The sequence below is a fragment of the Triturus cristatus genome, chromosome 5_2, assembly GCF_964204655.1.
Source record: "Triturus cristatus chromosome 5_2, aTriCri1.1, whole genome shotgun sequence".
NCBI lineage: Eukaryota > Metazoa > Chordata > Amphibia > Caudata > Salamandridae > Triturus > Triturus cristatus.
In genome coordinates this window covers 139,425,083-139,442,550 of record NC_140588.1, presented here as the reverse complement: position 1 = coordinate 139,442,550, position 17,468 = coordinate 139,425,083, and the positions used below count along the sequence as shown (strand labels likewise).

The window sequence follows — 17,468 nt, the reverse complement described above, 5'->3', positions numbered from 1 at the left end:
CTCGTTCCTTCCTCTTATAAAGGCTTTTATATTTCTAACTTTGAGTATTGAAATCCTTTCCTAGATTAAGGGTTTGAAAGCTGAGTGAAACCAGTGAGGTGGATACCTCCTCAATAACCTGAGAAAACCTTCTTATGTTATGCATAGCTCAATCTGGAAAACTTTGGAAGATGTCTTCTGGCCGAGATTTTGCTCAAGTTTTTATAGACTGTAATCAGAATGGATAAGGGTCTGTAGGATGCCATATCTAATGGATCACATAGTGTCTTCAGGGTAGCATCAAGGCCTTACTGGTAATTGTTGGCATGCAACCCATTTGAGCCCAGAATTTTCCTGGCTGTAATTTGCAGCTGTCTCTCAGTAATTTCCTGAACTGCAATCAGGCCTTTCATCTTCTTCCCACGATCTGGGGAGTGTTCTGGGAGAACCAATCCATCCAAGCACTTTAGTTCACTTTCAGTGACATTAAGGTAGCACCTTTTTTTCACGTCTGATTAGCCACACTAATGATCTGCCTGTCATTCACCAGTGTGTGTGTTCTTGCCACATAGGTGGTGTAATTTATATACCACAGTTACTCAATCTGGGTATCCTGTTTTTCTTTACCCTGCCACAGAGGTTTGGTATCTATAGTGTTACATTGGGCTTTACGTTCTTATTCTACCAAAGAGGCTATTTAAGACCGCCACCTGCCATATACATTACATCTCCACCAAGCAATAATGCAGATTGTAGATTGCCTAGAACAGCTGCAGTTATGACATAGCACAATCGCTTGGAGACTGCTCCAATGGTAGACCAGTGCAACACACATAATTGTAAAATAAAAGAAGAACACATTCTGTAAATAAAAAGATGAAGTTAATTTTTTTCATCAGTTGGCATTTTTTAATGTAAAGCATGTAATAAAAGCTTTCTGGTTCTCTATGTGTGCCTCAGGGTGAGGTGTACCTATGTATTTCTGGCATTTGAACTTGAAATTCTGATGTTGAATAAGAGATGCCTGGAACCCATGTTTAATACAAGGCAGTAAATGGAAGAAGGTTTATTTAACTTGAATTTATTTGCATAAGCTAATGAAAACCATTGCTTCTGATGGATACATCTGCCAGTGGATTCCTCACCTTGTGAATATCCCCTGCGCCAGCATTCTACGGAATTTTTCTTCCCCAGCACTCCACGTCGACGTGGGCGACGTCATAATGCATCGGCTCCGCTCGCGACTCCGTATGACGTCACCGGAGCCATAAGAGGCCCACGTCGGCGTAATGACGTCAGTTCCCTTTTTCCCGCGCCGTCGACGCGCAACGGTTTTTTCCAGTACTCCTGCTACTTTGTAGTTGTAAGGTGTTTCTGTGGCAAGATTCTGTGATGTCTGAGACGAGGAAGTCGGGCTTTAAGCCCTGTAGGGAATGTGGCGGACATATGTCCATGACGGACCCACATGATGACTGTTTGTGGTGTCTTTCGTCGGACCATGACGTCGAAGACTGTGCATGCTGTAGGAGGATGAATCCTAAAGCATTAAAGGAAAGAAAGGCCAAGCTGTTTATGGCGAAGATCGGTAAGGAGAAGAGAGGGAGAAAGAAAGAGAAATCGAGGGCGGAGTCGTCGACTTCGAGGTCGTCGAAGTCAAGGAGACATCATAAGAAAAGAAAACAGTCTTCACGACGCCGATCCTCGAAGAGCAGGAAGTCGAGGTCGAATTCACCTCGGCGTCATCGGAGTAAGGACATTTCACCTTCTCCTTCTCCTTCTAAGACTCCGGGAGGTTCTCCGTCTCCGAAGCGGGCTCCAGAGCGTTCGCCGGCGCAGTCCCCGGCGCCGTCTCCGGCGTCGTCTCCGGATCGGGTGGAGTCGCATGTTTCGGTTCAGGAACGGGAAGAACCGACTCCGGCGTTTGAAGAATCTAGGACTCCGGTGGAGGACACTACGGCGCCGCAGCCAAATACTCCGCAGAGGGATGCAGGTTCAGTACCTTATCCTCAGTTTCCTGCTCCAGGTACTGATTCTACTCAGTTCTTAAATGCCATGTATGGTATTTTTAATAGGGCGGCCTTCCCATCCGGAGCACCAACTGGTCCCGTGGGTCCCATGGCTTATACGTTGGGGGTGCCGCAGCATTATGCTCAGGCCCCCTTCATGCCCTTTCTGCCGATGGCGCCTTCGTGGCAGTTTCTGGCGCCGTATGGGGATCCGACACGACTTCGGATGGATCGACCTGCTTCAGAGCCTTTCACGACGCCGCTGCCGACTCCATCGGCGCGCGTCCGGCGCCGCCGCCTCCGTCTATGGTGCCGCCGACTCCAACACCTCTGGCTCCACCGACGCCGCGTACGACGTCGTCGACACCGGCTCCCCGGATTCGATCGAGGAGGGAGGCCCAAAAGGTGTTGGAAGAAGGAAGGTACAGAGAAGAGGTAGAGGAAGGTGAGGTGGACACTTCCTCTGATGATTTTGAGGGCATACAAGAGGCTAGTGGCCTAGACACCACCCAAGAATGGGAGCACACATCAGCAAGATCCTCTCCTCCACAAGAACTGGCTCCCTACCATACTGTTATCAAAAAGGCTGCAGAGCTGTTAGATTTACAGTTGCCCTCGGCAGAGTATAAATCGAACTTGTGGACAGAGGTTCTGCACTCTCCTACTTCCACTTCAGAGCCTTTACTGCCCTTTAATGAGGCCATTTTGAAGCCTGTCTTGGAGGTATGGCGGAAACCACTTTCTTCTCCGGCGGTTTCCAGACAGGTGTCAAGAAGGTATAGGGTGGCGCCTGGGGATCCGGATTTTCTATCGGTACACCCGTCTCCAGAGAGCCTAGTTGTGCAGGCATCCTGCTCGAAGCATGCTTTCCCTCAGTCTCCCGCAGATAGGGAGTCTAAGAAGGTGGACCAGGCTGCTAAAAAGACTTTCTCTTCAGGGAGTATGGCATTAAAGTCTTCCAATGCCACGTGCTTGCTGGGGCGTTACGTGCACGCATTGATGGACTCAATGAAGACTTTGGCCCCTAAGCTGCCTGAGGGCGATAAGGCGTCCTTCTTGGAGGTGGTTTCGGACACTCAGGCCGCAGCCAGAGAGGTGATCCAGTCGGGATTGGATACGACGGATTCGGTAGTGAGGATTATGGGCTCGTCCATAGCTGCAAGAAGGCAGGCATGGCTCCGTTCGTCGGGATTCTCCGCGGATGTTCAAGCCACATTAGTGGATTTGCCATTTGATGGGCAGAAGTTGTTTGGTGAAAAGGCAGATTCTGCTCTACAAAGATTTAAAGACAGCAGATTAACAGCAAAGTCATTGGGTCTGCAAGCACCTGCAAAGGGTTCTGTTTTTAGTAAATTTAGGGGCTTTGGAAGGTCATCTTTTCGCTCCTACCGACAGCCTCCGCAGCAACAGCAGCAGCAACAACAGCAGAATCCCCTCTATAAATCCTATAGAGGGAGACAAAGGGGTCGGAGAGGTTCTGGGCGCAACCCCTCTGCTTCTTCCTCCTCTTCTGCTCCCAATGAGGCTTCAGGGAAGCAGCCCTAGATCCCCCATCCCGGATCATGTAAGACCTGTGGGGGGTCGGGTGTCCTACTTTCTACGGGGTTGGAAATCTGTTACGACAGACCTTTGGGTTTTGAACCTCGTAGAGACTGGGTACGCCCTTCCCTTTCGGGAGTTTCCTCCCCCTTACCCTCCTTGCCAAGGTTACTGCTCAGAGGACCATCTGCTTCTCCTTCAGAAAGAGGTTCTAGCCTTGCTTCAAAAGGGTGCAATAGAGGTGGTTCCGGAGCAGGAAAGGGGTCAGGGTTGCTACTCCCGGTATTTCTTGATTCCCAAAAAGGACGGCAGATTGCGTCCGATACTGGACCTCAGAATCTTGAACTTTTACCTGAAACAGGAGAAATTCAAGATGCTGACCCTTGCGCAGGTTCTTCATGCGTTGCAGCAAGGAGACTGGATGGTGTCGCTCGACTTGCAGGACGCGTACTTCCATGTCCCAATCCTGAAGTCGCACAGGAAGTATCTCCGTTTTACGGTTGGGTCGCATCATTACCAGTTTGCGGTCCTCCCGTTTGGTCTTACTACCGCACCTCGAGTCTTCACAAAGGTGATGGCAGTGGTGGCTGCTCATCTCAGGAGGTCGGGGATTCCAGTTTTCCCTTAGCTGGACGACTGGCTTCTGAAGGCAGAGTCCCCAGAGATGGTGCAGCGTCCTCTGCAGGTAACATCTCAGCTGTTATTCGACTTGGGTTTTTCGATCAATGTGCCCAAATCTCACCTGGTGCCCTCTCAATGCAACCTGTTTATAGGGGCGGTACTGGACACTACTGTGTGTCGAGCATTTCCTCCTCCACAAAGAATTCTCGACATTCAGGAGATGGTCCCTTTATTCCACAATGGAGCGGTTGTTCCAGTTCTGAAGGTCCTTCGCCTGCTCGGTCTGTTCGCTTCCTGCATTCTGTTGGTCAACCATGCACGCTGGCACAATAGGGCGCTCCAGTGGTTTCTCCGCAAACAGTGGTATCAGCACAACGGGGATCTCAGGGAGTCGATCAAGATCTCCGGAGAAGCTGCAGCGGATCTATCTTGGTGGAGGGCAATCTGTCACAAGGAAAGCCCTTCCATCTGCCTCCATCGGTGGCCACAGTGATAACGGATGCCTCCACTTTAGGGTGGGGTGCTCATCTGGGGGATCTGGAGATCAAGGGTCTTTGGTCTCCAGAGGAAAGGTTGCTTCACATCAACCTTCTGGAGTTGCGGGCGATTCGTTTGGCGCTCAAGGCCTTCCTCCCTTCCCTTCGCGGTCAGTCTGTTCAAGTCCTGACGGACAACACTACAGCGATGTGGTATGTCAACAAGCAGGGAGGAGTGGGGTCTCGTTGTCTATGCAGAGAGGCCCTGTGTCTCTGGTCCTGGGCTCAGGACCATCAGATTTGTCTGATGGCAAATCATCTGGCCGGGGTGTTGAACGTACGTGCGGACAGTCTCAATCGGCAGTTCTCCGCCGATCACGAGTGGAGGCTCCATCCGGAGGTGGTTCGTCACGTCTTTCGGACGTGGGGGAGACCTCTGGTGGACCCGTTCGCCACTCACGAGAACGCGCACTGCCCGTCATTCTGCAGTCTCCAGTTTCCGATGCAGGGAGCGTTGGGGGACGCGTTTCAGTTGAATTGGGGCTCCCAACTCCTTTACGCGTTTCCTCCCATACCCTTGATTCCTCGGGTTCTGAGGAAGATTCGCTAAGACCGGGACCAAGTCATATTGGTCGCCCCGGATTGGCCAAGAAGGGTGTGGTATACAGATCTTCTCCACCTCTCCTCGTGCCCTCTGCTCCGTCTCCCTCTTGAGGGCAGACCTCCTCTCGCAGTCGGAGGGGCAGGTTCTACACCCCCACCTCCAGAGCTTACACCTTCATGCCGGGAGATTGAACGGGGCAACCTGAGTTCTTTCTCTCTCCCACCTGATGTGGTGGACGTTATTTTATCGGCCAGGCGACACTCCACCAAGTCCATTTACTCCTACAGGTGGTCTAAATTTGTTAAGTGGTGTGGAGAGAGGTCCATTGACCCTTTAAAAGCCCATCTTTCTAATGTGCTCCAGTTTGCTCTTTCCTTGGCTCAGCAGGGCTGTGCTGTGTCCACGGTCAAGGGCTATCTTTCAGCCTTATCGGCTTTTCTATGCCTTCCGGATCAACCGTCACTGTTTAAATCTCCGGTTGTTCTGAGGTTTATCAAGGGCCTTACAAATATGTTTCCTCCTACTCCTTTTGTAATGCCTCAGTGGGACCTTAATCTTGTTTTAACCTTTCTGATGGGGTCCCCATTTGAGCCTCTACATAGCTGTCCTTTGAGGCTGTTGTCCTTTAAGGTTTTTCTTGTAGCCATAACCTCGGCAAGGAGGGTGAGTGAGCTCCAAGCTCTTAGTTCTAGACCCCCTTTTCTTACAATACATGCTGAAAGGATGGTTCTTAGGACCAGGGCTGCCTTCCTGCGAAAAGTTGTTACTCCGTTCCATTTGGGGCAGTCTATTACTCTCCCTGTTTTTTATCCACCTCCTCATCCTTCCAAAGAGGAGGAAAGACTCCATCGCCTGGACCCGAAGAGGGCTGTGAGTTTTTATCTGGACAGGACTAAGGACTTTCGTCTAGATGATCAACTCTTCATTGGCTACGTTGGTCATTCGAAGGGTAGAGCGGTGCACAAGCGCACACTATCGAGATGGATCATCCTTGCCATCAAGATCTGCTACGCTCTGGCTGGTAAGACTCCTCCTGCGGGCATTAGAGCTCATTCGACTAGAGCGAAATCATCTACATCTGCTTTGGCCCGGGGTGTTCCTGTGGCAGATATTTGTAAAGCCGCGACTTGGGCCTCCCTCCATACTTTCGCAAAGCATTATTGCTTGGACTCTGAGGTGAGGAGGGAGGGCCACTTTGCGCGCTCTGTGTTGCAAGACTTTCTGGTATAGGAAGGTGGACACCCTCCTCCGGGAGTGGGGACTGCTGTGGGAATCTATTCACAAGGTGAGGAATCCACTGGCAGATGTATCCATCAGAAGAACAAGTTACTTACCTTCGGTAACGCTTTTTCTGGTGGATACAGTATCTGCCTGTGGATTCCTCACTGGCCCACCTGCCTCCCCGTTGTCCACCTTTGTATACCATGGAATAGGTCTTGTTTGAAATGCTTGTACATTTGTTGGAAATGCTTGTTTATTTAGCATCCTTTTCCTTTGTATACTGTGTATATGTGTTGGTATACTGTGTATACTTTGAGTTTGTCGTTGGTTCACCTGTTCGCCTCGAAGGCACGGAAAAAATGGGTGGAACTGACGTCATCACGCCGACGTGGGCCTTTTATGGCTCCGGTGACGTCATACGGAGTCGCGAGCGGAGCCGATGCATTATGACGTCGCCCACGTCGACGTGGAGTGCTGGGGATGAAAAATTCCGTGGAATGCTGGCGCAGGGGATATTCACAAGGTGAGGAATCCACAGGCAGATACTGTATCCACCAGAAAAAGCGTTACCGAAGGTAAGTAACTTGTTCATTACAATAAGAGCATTAAAAGGAAAACAACATTAATGTTCATAAAGGTTAAAAACTCTGGTAAGGTGCGATAGTTGAGTCTAACATTTGACTCCGAACTTTTCGCATATTTGCAGTTGGCCGTTGTTCTGTGTCAGGTTCCCTATGAAAGTAACAACCGTCTGGCTCCTCAAATCTCCAGGATTACTTTTGTTACCATTTTACACGCTGATACTCTTTATTTCGTAGAGTGCTTTTGCTTTGCGACTGTGTTGGAGAGTGTTCTTTCAAGGTCTTGTCTTTAAAATAGTCCAGTATTAGCGTTTGGAACTTACGTAGGCATGGCACCCCTGAGAGATTGTACAAATCTTCCGCAGCGGGCCACAATTTGAGGTTCTTTTTGTGAGTAACATACTCCAGAGGCCTCATGGCAGGTGGTTACTTTTTCTCACAGGCATAGTTCTCTGAGAAGGATCCTCCTTTCAGTTGCTAAGGTTGGGCAACAGCACAGGAGGTGTAGCCGTGATTCACGTTTGTAGTCACACAGTCTACATGTTCCTTCTGGGTTTTGGTTTGCCCAGGCCCGGCTGAAGTCTGTTATCGGAAGTGCCAGCAATCGCATGTACATAATCTTTCTTCTAGTTTTAGGGTTAAGCGGGATGGTAAGATAGGGCTGAGGTTTGTTTACTAAATATGAGTCATTCAGCGGGGTCAGGAAAGATAGTGTTTTTAATGAGGCCTGGTCTTGCTGGAACGAGACTAGTTGGACTTGTTTATTGATGCACGATTTCCAGGTAGCGTATGAAATGCAAGGGAGAGCGAATGCTGGTTTGTTTATTTCAATGGAGGCCATGGCTCTTGTAAGCTGCTTATTCCATGGCGCGGCAATTTTTTCAAATGTCTCTCTAAGGCAGCTCTTTAAGGATTCCCTTGGAGATTTTAGGATTCAAATATAATATTTTAGAAAGTCGGCCTCAAGGGTTAATGATTGTTTGACCAGCCCGAGCTCCAGCCTAAGTCTCGCCCTAGAAAGGTGTTTTGGGAGTTGAAAGGTTTTTTTTATAGGAGGAAGGCTGTTGATTGGTTGGGCTTCAAAATGTGGGACCGCACTGCCCTGATACTGCACATTATGTATGTAATATGTGAACCACATTCAGCCATCTGGTCATCACTTGTGATTGCGAAGGTGCATCGTAGAAGGATTCTGAGGTTAACGGTGTTGAAGGCTTCCAGAATTTACATCATGCCCGAACGTTTTCATCTTACCTGTCAGTTTTATGGAGGTGGTCTTCCCTTTACAGGTTTGGGTAGAATATGCAATTTCCCCTGAATGAGGACTCTTTAGAGGTCATTGATGATATTGTTAGATTTAAGTTCGGCATTTAATTTTACCCAGAATAATATGTCAAGGAACTTGTCTGAGAATTAGTTGTTTTAGGTATTGTGGCATACTCTGGTGTTTTAGGAAAGGTGATTTATATAGGAGGTGGTTGGCTAACAAACTCTTAATAGTCCTAACCCTGTGGGAGTAATAATGGACAATAAGGTAAGGTATAGAACATCTGCACCATTTTAAATGTTTGTGAAGGCTGGCCTTGATTTGTGTTTTTGATGATTCTGGAGGTTTTTGTACTGCTTTTGAGAGGAGAGAAAATCTTGAGTCACTAAACACCAGGCTTGTTTAGTGGTTATGGACGTGCACTCATAGTTAAAGGCGACAGGCACTCTTAATGAGAATATAATGATATCATGGAGTCTGAGAATTTGTGGATGTTTTTGCATAGTTCCTGAGAGGGTCAGAGCTCCTTTTGATAAAGCGTAATATGAAAATATTTCTTAATATGGATACTATTGCGAAGCATTATTGTATTTGTTTCCTTTCTCTGATTCATTCTCCTTGTTCACATTTTGCAGTCCAACATCATTGGCTGGTTGCGCAAAGCACTGGAGACTGACAAAAAGGACTGGTTGAAGAATGCAGACCCAGAAGCTGACCAGGATGGGTATTATCAGACCACACTTCCAGCTATTGTGTTTCAGGTGCCACAGTCTTTGATTTAAAAACATTTTTTATACGGTTTTTACATCTTTACTGTCACAATATTAGCATATAATTAATTAGATGCAAAAAACGAATGATTCTAAATCGGTTTTGAGGGGCATAAATGAGTTCAGTTGACCAGGGACATCCAAAGTAGTATGTACCTTTGGTCATTGTGAATATTAAAGCATTAATTTGCTATAATCTGTCCGTAGTCGGAAAGAAGGAACAAAAGTCTGCCAGGATAATTTGTAATACAAATGTATTCATTATAATGTGGCAGTGTTATTCGCAAAGGTCATAAAGCAAAATGTTTTGTTTGGGGTAATATGGACAATGTTTGCTTATTTCCAGGGTTGATTGTTCTCCCTCCCCAACAAAACCTCTCAAGAGATAGAGACGAACAGTACTTTACTGTCAAGTACTGGCTAAATACAGAAGTAAAGGCTCTGGGGATAGCAATAAAAGGTGGGACAGGTGAGAGATCAGTAGCTCAGTTTGAGGATAAACGCACCAATCACACACCACAAATCCCAATACAGGTCATTATATGGTGCTCTCCCATGGTGATTCTCCCTATCAGTGTCCACCCTCCTGTCCCCTTTCGGAGTAGCCACACATCCAGTTTTTGCTGAAGCCATGGCTCAGTTTCTGAGTCATGGTCGGCTGGGATTCAGTGAAAAGTGCATTCCATTGTCAATCCCCACTAGCACTCTCGCTGGCGGGTCCGCATTCTACAGCATTGGATCGTTTATAGATTAAAATGGTTGAATTATTTTCTGTCGTCAAAGTGAGAGTCATCTGTAACTGTGAAATAGCAATAAAAAGCACTGGCAGCAATGATAACCATTAGTCACTGACAGTAGTGACAGCCATGGCAGTGCTTACATTATTTGCACCACCTCTTTATATTAGGCCCAAACTTCGCCCGTGAGGTGGTAGTGCACTGTGATTCACCTTTCCCAGAGGAGTTCACTCCTCAGATTTCTACCTCATGTCAAATGAAGGGCTTTGCTATACTTTAAACAACAGATGAGTTGACTTTCAAACTTTTTCTTGGGCATTATGTCTCTTTATGAACTCTTTGTCTCTGAAAAATGGCAACAGAAGACCAATCAAAATGAAGGATGTTAAATCCTTCAGATTTTTGTGACAAACTTGAGTCTTCACAGAAGACCCTCACAAGAGATGCATATTCTGCCTCTTTCCTGACCAAAGCCTATAAAATTTGCAGAAAGTTTTTTCTAAAACCCTTAATGATCGTGAGCAAAGATTGCTTAGGTGGCTTCAGAAAACCAAGACATCTGAGCACCTCTCTTCTGGGCATGAGTCTGAGGCTAGCTCTTTTCAGATCTGTGAGGAAAGCAGCGAAAAGAAAGCCTAATCCAGAGACCCTTAAACCCTCCTCTCAAGTAAAGTTTGATGAAAAAAGTCACAAAAATGTGATTAAACAAACTTCTGATATGTCTTGTGGGAAGCTGGCTCTGTATATACTATACCAAAATGAGGTATAGCGTGCACAGAGTCCAGTGGAACCCAAAAGGTAGGCAGAGGTAAAAGTAGATAGTACCTTACTCTCTATTTGTGTTAGTGTGGGCGAGCAGTAAGGCTTTGTGAGAGGGTAGTGTTAAGCCTTTGTTGTACACACTTAATTAGCAAATTATGTCCACTCTCAAAGACTGAACTCAGACCAATTTTGTTTGTACACAAATATTAAGTTATTTTATTTCTAGAACCAAGCCAAGCCTGGCACAGGTAAGTGAAATAAATGCTTTGCAAAATATTATGCAGTGTTTACAAGTAAATACAAGTTAAAATGCAGTTGTTTGAAATACAGGTAAGTCAAGGTATTGAAATTACATTACAGATTACTTTTTCGTTACTTTTTAGATTACTTTTTAAGTTACTTTTTCTACTCAGTGTGATATGCCTAGATATCACACTGGGACATTTCCTAGAGAAGAGGTAAGTAAAATCAGTTTTGCACAATTGTAATTTTTCAGGTTTCCATACAAATCAACTCCACACTTAAAACATTTTTCAGAGAAAAACAGTATATAGGGTCCTATGGAGAGAAATGAAGTTACCAGTTACCAGGTAAGTACCCTGTCTTTGGGGGTGAGTTTCTGGGGTTCGACCAAGGGTTCCCCCATGGTCAATGATACATTCTTGTTACACCCTCAGCGGCACCAGGGCGGCCGGGTGCAGAGTGCTGAGGCCCAATGTTATCCAATGGGGGATAGGGGGCATCCGGTTGGTGGCTGCTTACGAACAGGACACTGGGTGGTATGCCTTTTTGGTCACCCTAAAGTGTTCTCTGTAATAATGCAGGCCACTCGGAGGAGAACCAGGAACCTGAAGGCACCTTGCACAGTGCCAGCAGAATGAGGTGGTCACAGAATGTATATGACAGAGAAAAGATTCTTCTCTGTGGCAGCACTAAGAGTGGCTAATGCCATGGCGATTGGGGGAGGGTTTGACTGGCAGAGGTGTTCCATTATAGTTCAATTTTTAGTTCTCCTGCCAGAAGACAAACAATAAAAGGGTAAGTCTATCCTGCACGAAGGAGAAAAAGCCTCAGCGGTGCTAATTGATTCAATTATGGACGTCTCTAATAAAGTATTCATACAACTAAATCAAATCCAAAAAAGGTGTTGCGTGAACAGGGGAAAACATGCTCCCAGATCCTGTCAGAAGAAGCCCAAAAACTATAGCAGTGGGTAATTCACTAAGAGTCCTGCAGGCAGCTGAACATGTTCCCCGTATCATAAACGACCAGGCAGGTTTCCTCAGCAGAACATTAGAAGACTGTCGTGAGTGGGAGCTGAAGTACACAAGGCTAAATCAAATATGTCAAGGACCTCAACAAGACTTTCTGCTTTTCAGCAATGGGCAACCACATACAAATTCATGTGTGAATGCTCCTTTGGTACAGGATGTATGCTTACACCTTTCCATCAATTCCCCCTGATACCCAAGATAATAGCAAACATGAGAAACTTCTCCAAGGGGTTCACAATCTGCCCCTTCCTACTTCGATCTTCCAAAAAGCAACAGCACTCTTCCAGTCCAGTTGAGGGAATAGAACTGCCCTGTTCCTTCCACTGTTCATTAGCATCTTTCCTGGAAGGAAAACCAAGAGAAGGTAGTAATTCTTGGTGATTTCTCTGGGTGGCTGCACATGTCACACCTCTCTCCTGTGTCCTAGTGTCTCCAGCTGCCTTGTCACCGCCACCATCTTGGTAGTTGGATGTTGAAACCCCATTTCACTTGTTAAAAAATATAAGCCATTGAGCTTAGTTGTTAGTGAGTAACAATCTGCACTAAGGGGAGTCATTGAAGAAAGCCCTTTCTTCCAGTTGGACCACAACTCCCTTTGTTTTCTTCTTCCTATTTATCTCTTTGCTTTTCCCCTAGCACTCTGAAGGAGCCATGGTGACGTTTGGAGCGAAGTACAACTTTTGTACAAGTAATGAACAATGTGTAGACCTGGAAAAAGACTGCTTAGTGTTTAGCTTGCTTTTGGAACCCAACATCTGGTGGTCTTTGATAAATGTTTCACTGTCCACATTACAGTTGCTGTTCGATGGGAATCTTCACCTTTTTTTTTTTGATAAACACATTTTTATTGATTTTAACATAATACCAGCCAATCATCAAGATGCCATGATAACAGAAGGATGCATGTAACGATATGGACAATCCAAGGTTAATTACATACAGAATCAAAAGGACAATTTCGGAGCACCCCAACGAAACTAAGCCAGGCCACCCAACCACTTCCCCCAAACCCTTCGGTACTTCTTGGGGCAGCCACGCGCTGCATACATTGTTTTCTCCTGCGTGGCTCACCAGTTACCCCGGCCCGCCATTTCCCACAGTGGGAGGGTCAGGACTTTTCCAGACAGAAGCTATGTCCCTCTTCGCCCATCGCTGTAGTGTAAAATAATTTTTCATTCGTGGACCCATCCAACCCGTCCGTGATACCCAAAATCGCATGCTTCGGGTCATGTGGGATCTCCCACCCCAGTACCTCAGTGAGTTCCTCTTCACTGTCTCCCCAGAACCGTGCCAAGCGTGGGCATGACCATACCATATGGAAAAAGTCGGCTGGCTCGTGACCACACCTCGTGCAAGCGGGGGTCGGTTGTAACCCTGCGCGGTGCAGGCGTGCCGGTGTCAAATAGGCGGCATGTAAGAAGTAAAGCTGTATCATACGCAATCTGGCAGAGGCAGTGACCGTCCTGGGCGCCATAAGGGCATCGCGCCAGTCTTCCTCCTCCAGGGAGCTCACCCATTCCTCCCACTGAGTCCGCAGCCGATCAAGTGAGGTGGGGGTATTGTTAATGAGTGTCCGGTAGATGCGGGAGATACCTCCCCTCCCCAGGTCCCCCAGCAGCACTTGTGCCTCAGGTTGGCTGTGATCCGGGAGACGTGTACCAGTCGTGAGGTGCATCTGAAGGGCGTGGCACAGCTGTAAATATCTGTAAAACTGCGAATGATGCAGAGAGTATCTAGCCTGAAGGTCCCGAAAGGAGCGCATGTGGCCACCCACCCAAACGTCACCCAGCTGTGAAATACCTATTAGGTCCCATGACCGGAAGCCCTGTAGCCCATTGACTTCCATGAGCCAGGTACCCTGCCACAAGGGTGTGCGTTGTGTCAGTGTGCGAGTCCATTTGGTGTGGCGGAGCGCGTCCCGCCAGGCCAGGAACACAGAACGCGTCACTTCCGGCAGACGCGATGGGACAGGCACCCCGTACATCATCGATATGAGGTTGGACAAGCCCAACTCATTGAGTTCCAACCTGTAGGCCGGATCAGACCACCCCGTTAAACCAGTCATGCAGCGAAAGCAAACGCGTAGCCAGGTAATAGAGGTATAAATGGGTCATCCCTAGCCCCCCATCAAAAGAAGGGATCTGGCAGACGCCCAGGGCCAATCGGGACCTGCCCTTCCGTGATAAAGTGCCATCTTTCTTGCATGGTATGCCCCCACTTTTTGCTGAATTGCTGAATGTACTTTGACTGAGTGTGCCCTGGACTCCTGCCAATCAGGTGCCCAGGGCCTATGTTCCTTCCCTATAACACAAAACACAAATTGGCAAACCCTGGCCACATGTCAGCCCCTGGTAAATGGTACCCTAGGTACCCAGGGCCTTGTGACCAGGGAAGGCCTCTAAGGGCTGCAGCACTCATTGCGCCACCCTTAGAGGCCCTGTACCCTTACACACACACACTGCCCTTGCAGGCTGAGTGTCTGGGTAGAAGACAAAACAAAGAGTCGACATGGCACACATCCCTGTGTGCCTTGCCCACCACCTACACTGCCATAGCATACATCAGCCACCCCTCTAGCTGGGTGCCCTATGCCAATGGTGCGGGCACAGGAGCAGGAGCCCTGTGCCTCTACAGTACCCAGGTCCATTCCTGGGCACTGTAAGTGCAGTGCTGCCATGTAAGAGTATATGGTGCTGGAAGCTCATCAAACACGAACTGCACAGCACCATAACGGCAACACTGAAGACTGGGAAGTTTGGTATCAAACTTCTCAGCAACTTAAACCCACACTGATGCCAGTGTGGGATTTAATGTACCAAGCACCCCAGAGGGCATCTTAGAGATGCCCCCTGAAACCTAACCTACAATCCACGTCTGTTCTGAGACTGCCTAGGCTGCCACACAGCAGACATGTTTCTGGACCCCTGGGTAGGAGAGCCCCTGCTCTCCTGGGTCTGCAACAATGCACATCCTGGGTGAGGTGCTAAATCTCCTCCCCCAGGATGGGCTGGGGGAAGCTTCAAAGGCATGCCGCCTCTGTGAGCTTCCCCAGGCCACTGCAACCCCCCACTCTGGCGGGAAGCTTGGCCGGAAACCCCAAATAAGGACAGGGGCTGTGCCAACCTGCCACCCCCACCCCTCAGGTGGGGGAGGCGAGGTGAAGCACATCTCTGGGCTCTCGCCATCTTGAAGATGGGAAGCCCTGCCAAATCAGGACTAGGCTACTGCCCGCCTCCCACAGGAGAGAGGCAGGATAGAGGGTGTACCCACCCTAGGACAGGGACCCATTGCTCCCTGCTCTTCACCTACCTGTAACGCCCCTAAATCTAGTATTTAGGGGCACCCTGAACCTTCCTTCCCCAGATTCCAAAATCCGCAGAAGAGCTAGAAGAAAGAAGACATGCCCTGCAGCTGCTAAGAAGAGGAAGACGCCAACTGCTTTGGACCCAGCCCTACCGGCCTGTCGACCCTCGAACCTGCTCCTGCTCCAACCCGGCATCTCTTGTGGCCAGCAACCTCACAAACCCCGGAGGACCTGGCTACTTCTAATCCCTGGCAGCAGCCCGGAACCGCGAACCCAGCACACTCTGCACCCGCCTGGCTTGGCCTGTGCCGAAGTGAACAAAGACCACGAAGACGACCCCACGGCGACTGTGACCCCGAGTCCGACACCCAAGGACCTCTCTCAACACTCCTGAAGAAGCCTGCAGCCTCAGAACCAGGTGCCCCTCCAACCGCGATCAACAGAGGGTAAGATTTCCCGACACCAAAAGGCACCCCTGCACCTGGGGCCCCGCGGCCCCCTGTGCCCAATCCCGGGGTACCTACCTATCCTCCAACTACCCAACTTACCTCTCGAAGTGGTGGTGGCACCTGAAGAATCTTCGTCCCCGAGCTTGCAGTCTTTTTCTAAACCGGAGATTTCCCATTGGAATCAATTGAGCGCCTGAAGGCTCAAAAGCACCCTGCACCCAGCTGCCCGAGTGGCCCTGGTAGTGCAACCTCTACACCTATCTACTTCCTCCCCACTTGCCCGGAGTAAGTGACCAGGAGCCCAGCTCCCACAGCCGCGTGGCCTGCTAGTCAGCAGCCACCAACCAAGGCCCCCCTACCTCTCATAGGATAACATTGGGCCTAACTCTCTCTGCACCCGGCCGCCCTTGTGCCGCTGAGGGTGAACCAACTGTACCTACCTGACCCTGGGAGACCCCTGAGTCTATGCCCAGAACCTTAACTCTGCCAGTCGAGTACTTACCTTTAAACCGATAACTCATTTTTCTCCATAGGGTAACATTGACTGGCTTTTCCTGAAATTTCTTCTAAGTGTGGACTTTTCAAAACTTAAAATATTCACCAAAAATCAGCAGAGTAACGAAAACGAAAATACTCACCTGCTCTTAGGTGAGCTCCCAGTGCTGGATCTTGGTGCCTAGTAACCCAATTTTCTCCCATAGGAAACCATTGACTGTTTTTCTGTGAAATTTCTTCTGTCAATTTCTGCAAATGTTAAATATTCTTTAAAAATCGTATAATATCTGAAAACGTAATTTCTTACCTGTTTTGGATAAAGGTCCTAGTACTGAGTCTAGGCACCCAGTACTGGATTACAAAAGTAACGAGAACATACTATACCTGCAACTTGAATTTTCTGCCATAGGGAATCATTGACTGTTTTCTATGAAATATTTTCGAAGTGTCAACTTTTAAAATAGCAAAATATTGTCTAAAAATCATCACAGTAATTAAGTCGACTTTTATCACTTGATTCGAAGTACTGACCCAGGACTGAATCTGGGATCCGTCCTGGAATTCCAAAAGTAATCCTAAAAGTAATCTGTGGCCAATAACTTGAAACTTCTATTGAACTCAATGCATTATTGTGTTGCCTATTGCAACCACTTGTAACTTTCTACAAAAGTCAATTGCATATTGCACAAGTATTTATATAAAGCATCTCATTCTGAGAAAGTATATTTTAATACCTATTGTTGGTTCTAAAATAAAACAAGCATATCTTTTTTTATATATATACCATTGGCCTAGAGTTCAGTTATTGAGTGTGTGAGACCATTTGCTGGCTGAGTGTGTGCAACAAATGCTTTACACTGTCCTCTGATACTGCCTTACTGCTCGACCAAGCTACCACTTTAGAGAGTAAGGTTATATCTAACTTTAGCCTCTGCCAAAACTCTGGGGACTGTGGACTCTGTACACCCTGTTCCTATTTGGGAACAGTATGTTCGAGGCATATGAGCTGCAGATCTATACACTGTGCATAGATCGCCATCTGGTGTTGGGCCCGGATGTTTGCAGTTTGTTTTTCCTCTCGGAAAGTCTTTGGAAGTCACGAGTTCGGTGACTCCTCCTTTGGATCGTATTGCGCATGGGTTTCGGCTCCATCCTCAGATTGTTTTTTTCCGCCATCGGGCTCGGATGTAATACTTCGCGCTCCGGTTCCGAACCTTTCCAGTTCAACGATCGACACAAAAATCCTCGCTCATCGAGCTCCTTCAGATAATAAATCATCTTAATCACCTTCCCTTCGGCACTTCTTCGATTCCGTTCGTCGACGGCGGCCTTCGGGCCTACTCCGGCTCCGGTCTCGGCTGATGGAAAGAACTCCCTTCAAGA

General features: G+C 47.9%; 1 protein-coding gene across 1 annotated transcript in view; it reads left to right on the top strand.

The window, feature by feature from the left end:
• Positions 1-17,468, top strand: part of EXOC3 (exocyst complex component 3) — a 239,946-nt gene that overhangs the window by 58,592 nt on the left and 163,886 nt on the right. Inside the window, exon 6 of the mRNA XM_085606914.1 lies at positions 8,930-9,055. Coding sequence (XP_085463040.1) covers positions 8,930-9,055 — 126 coding nt within the window. The remainder of the gene's footprint in view (positions 1-8,929; positions 9,056-17,468) is intronic.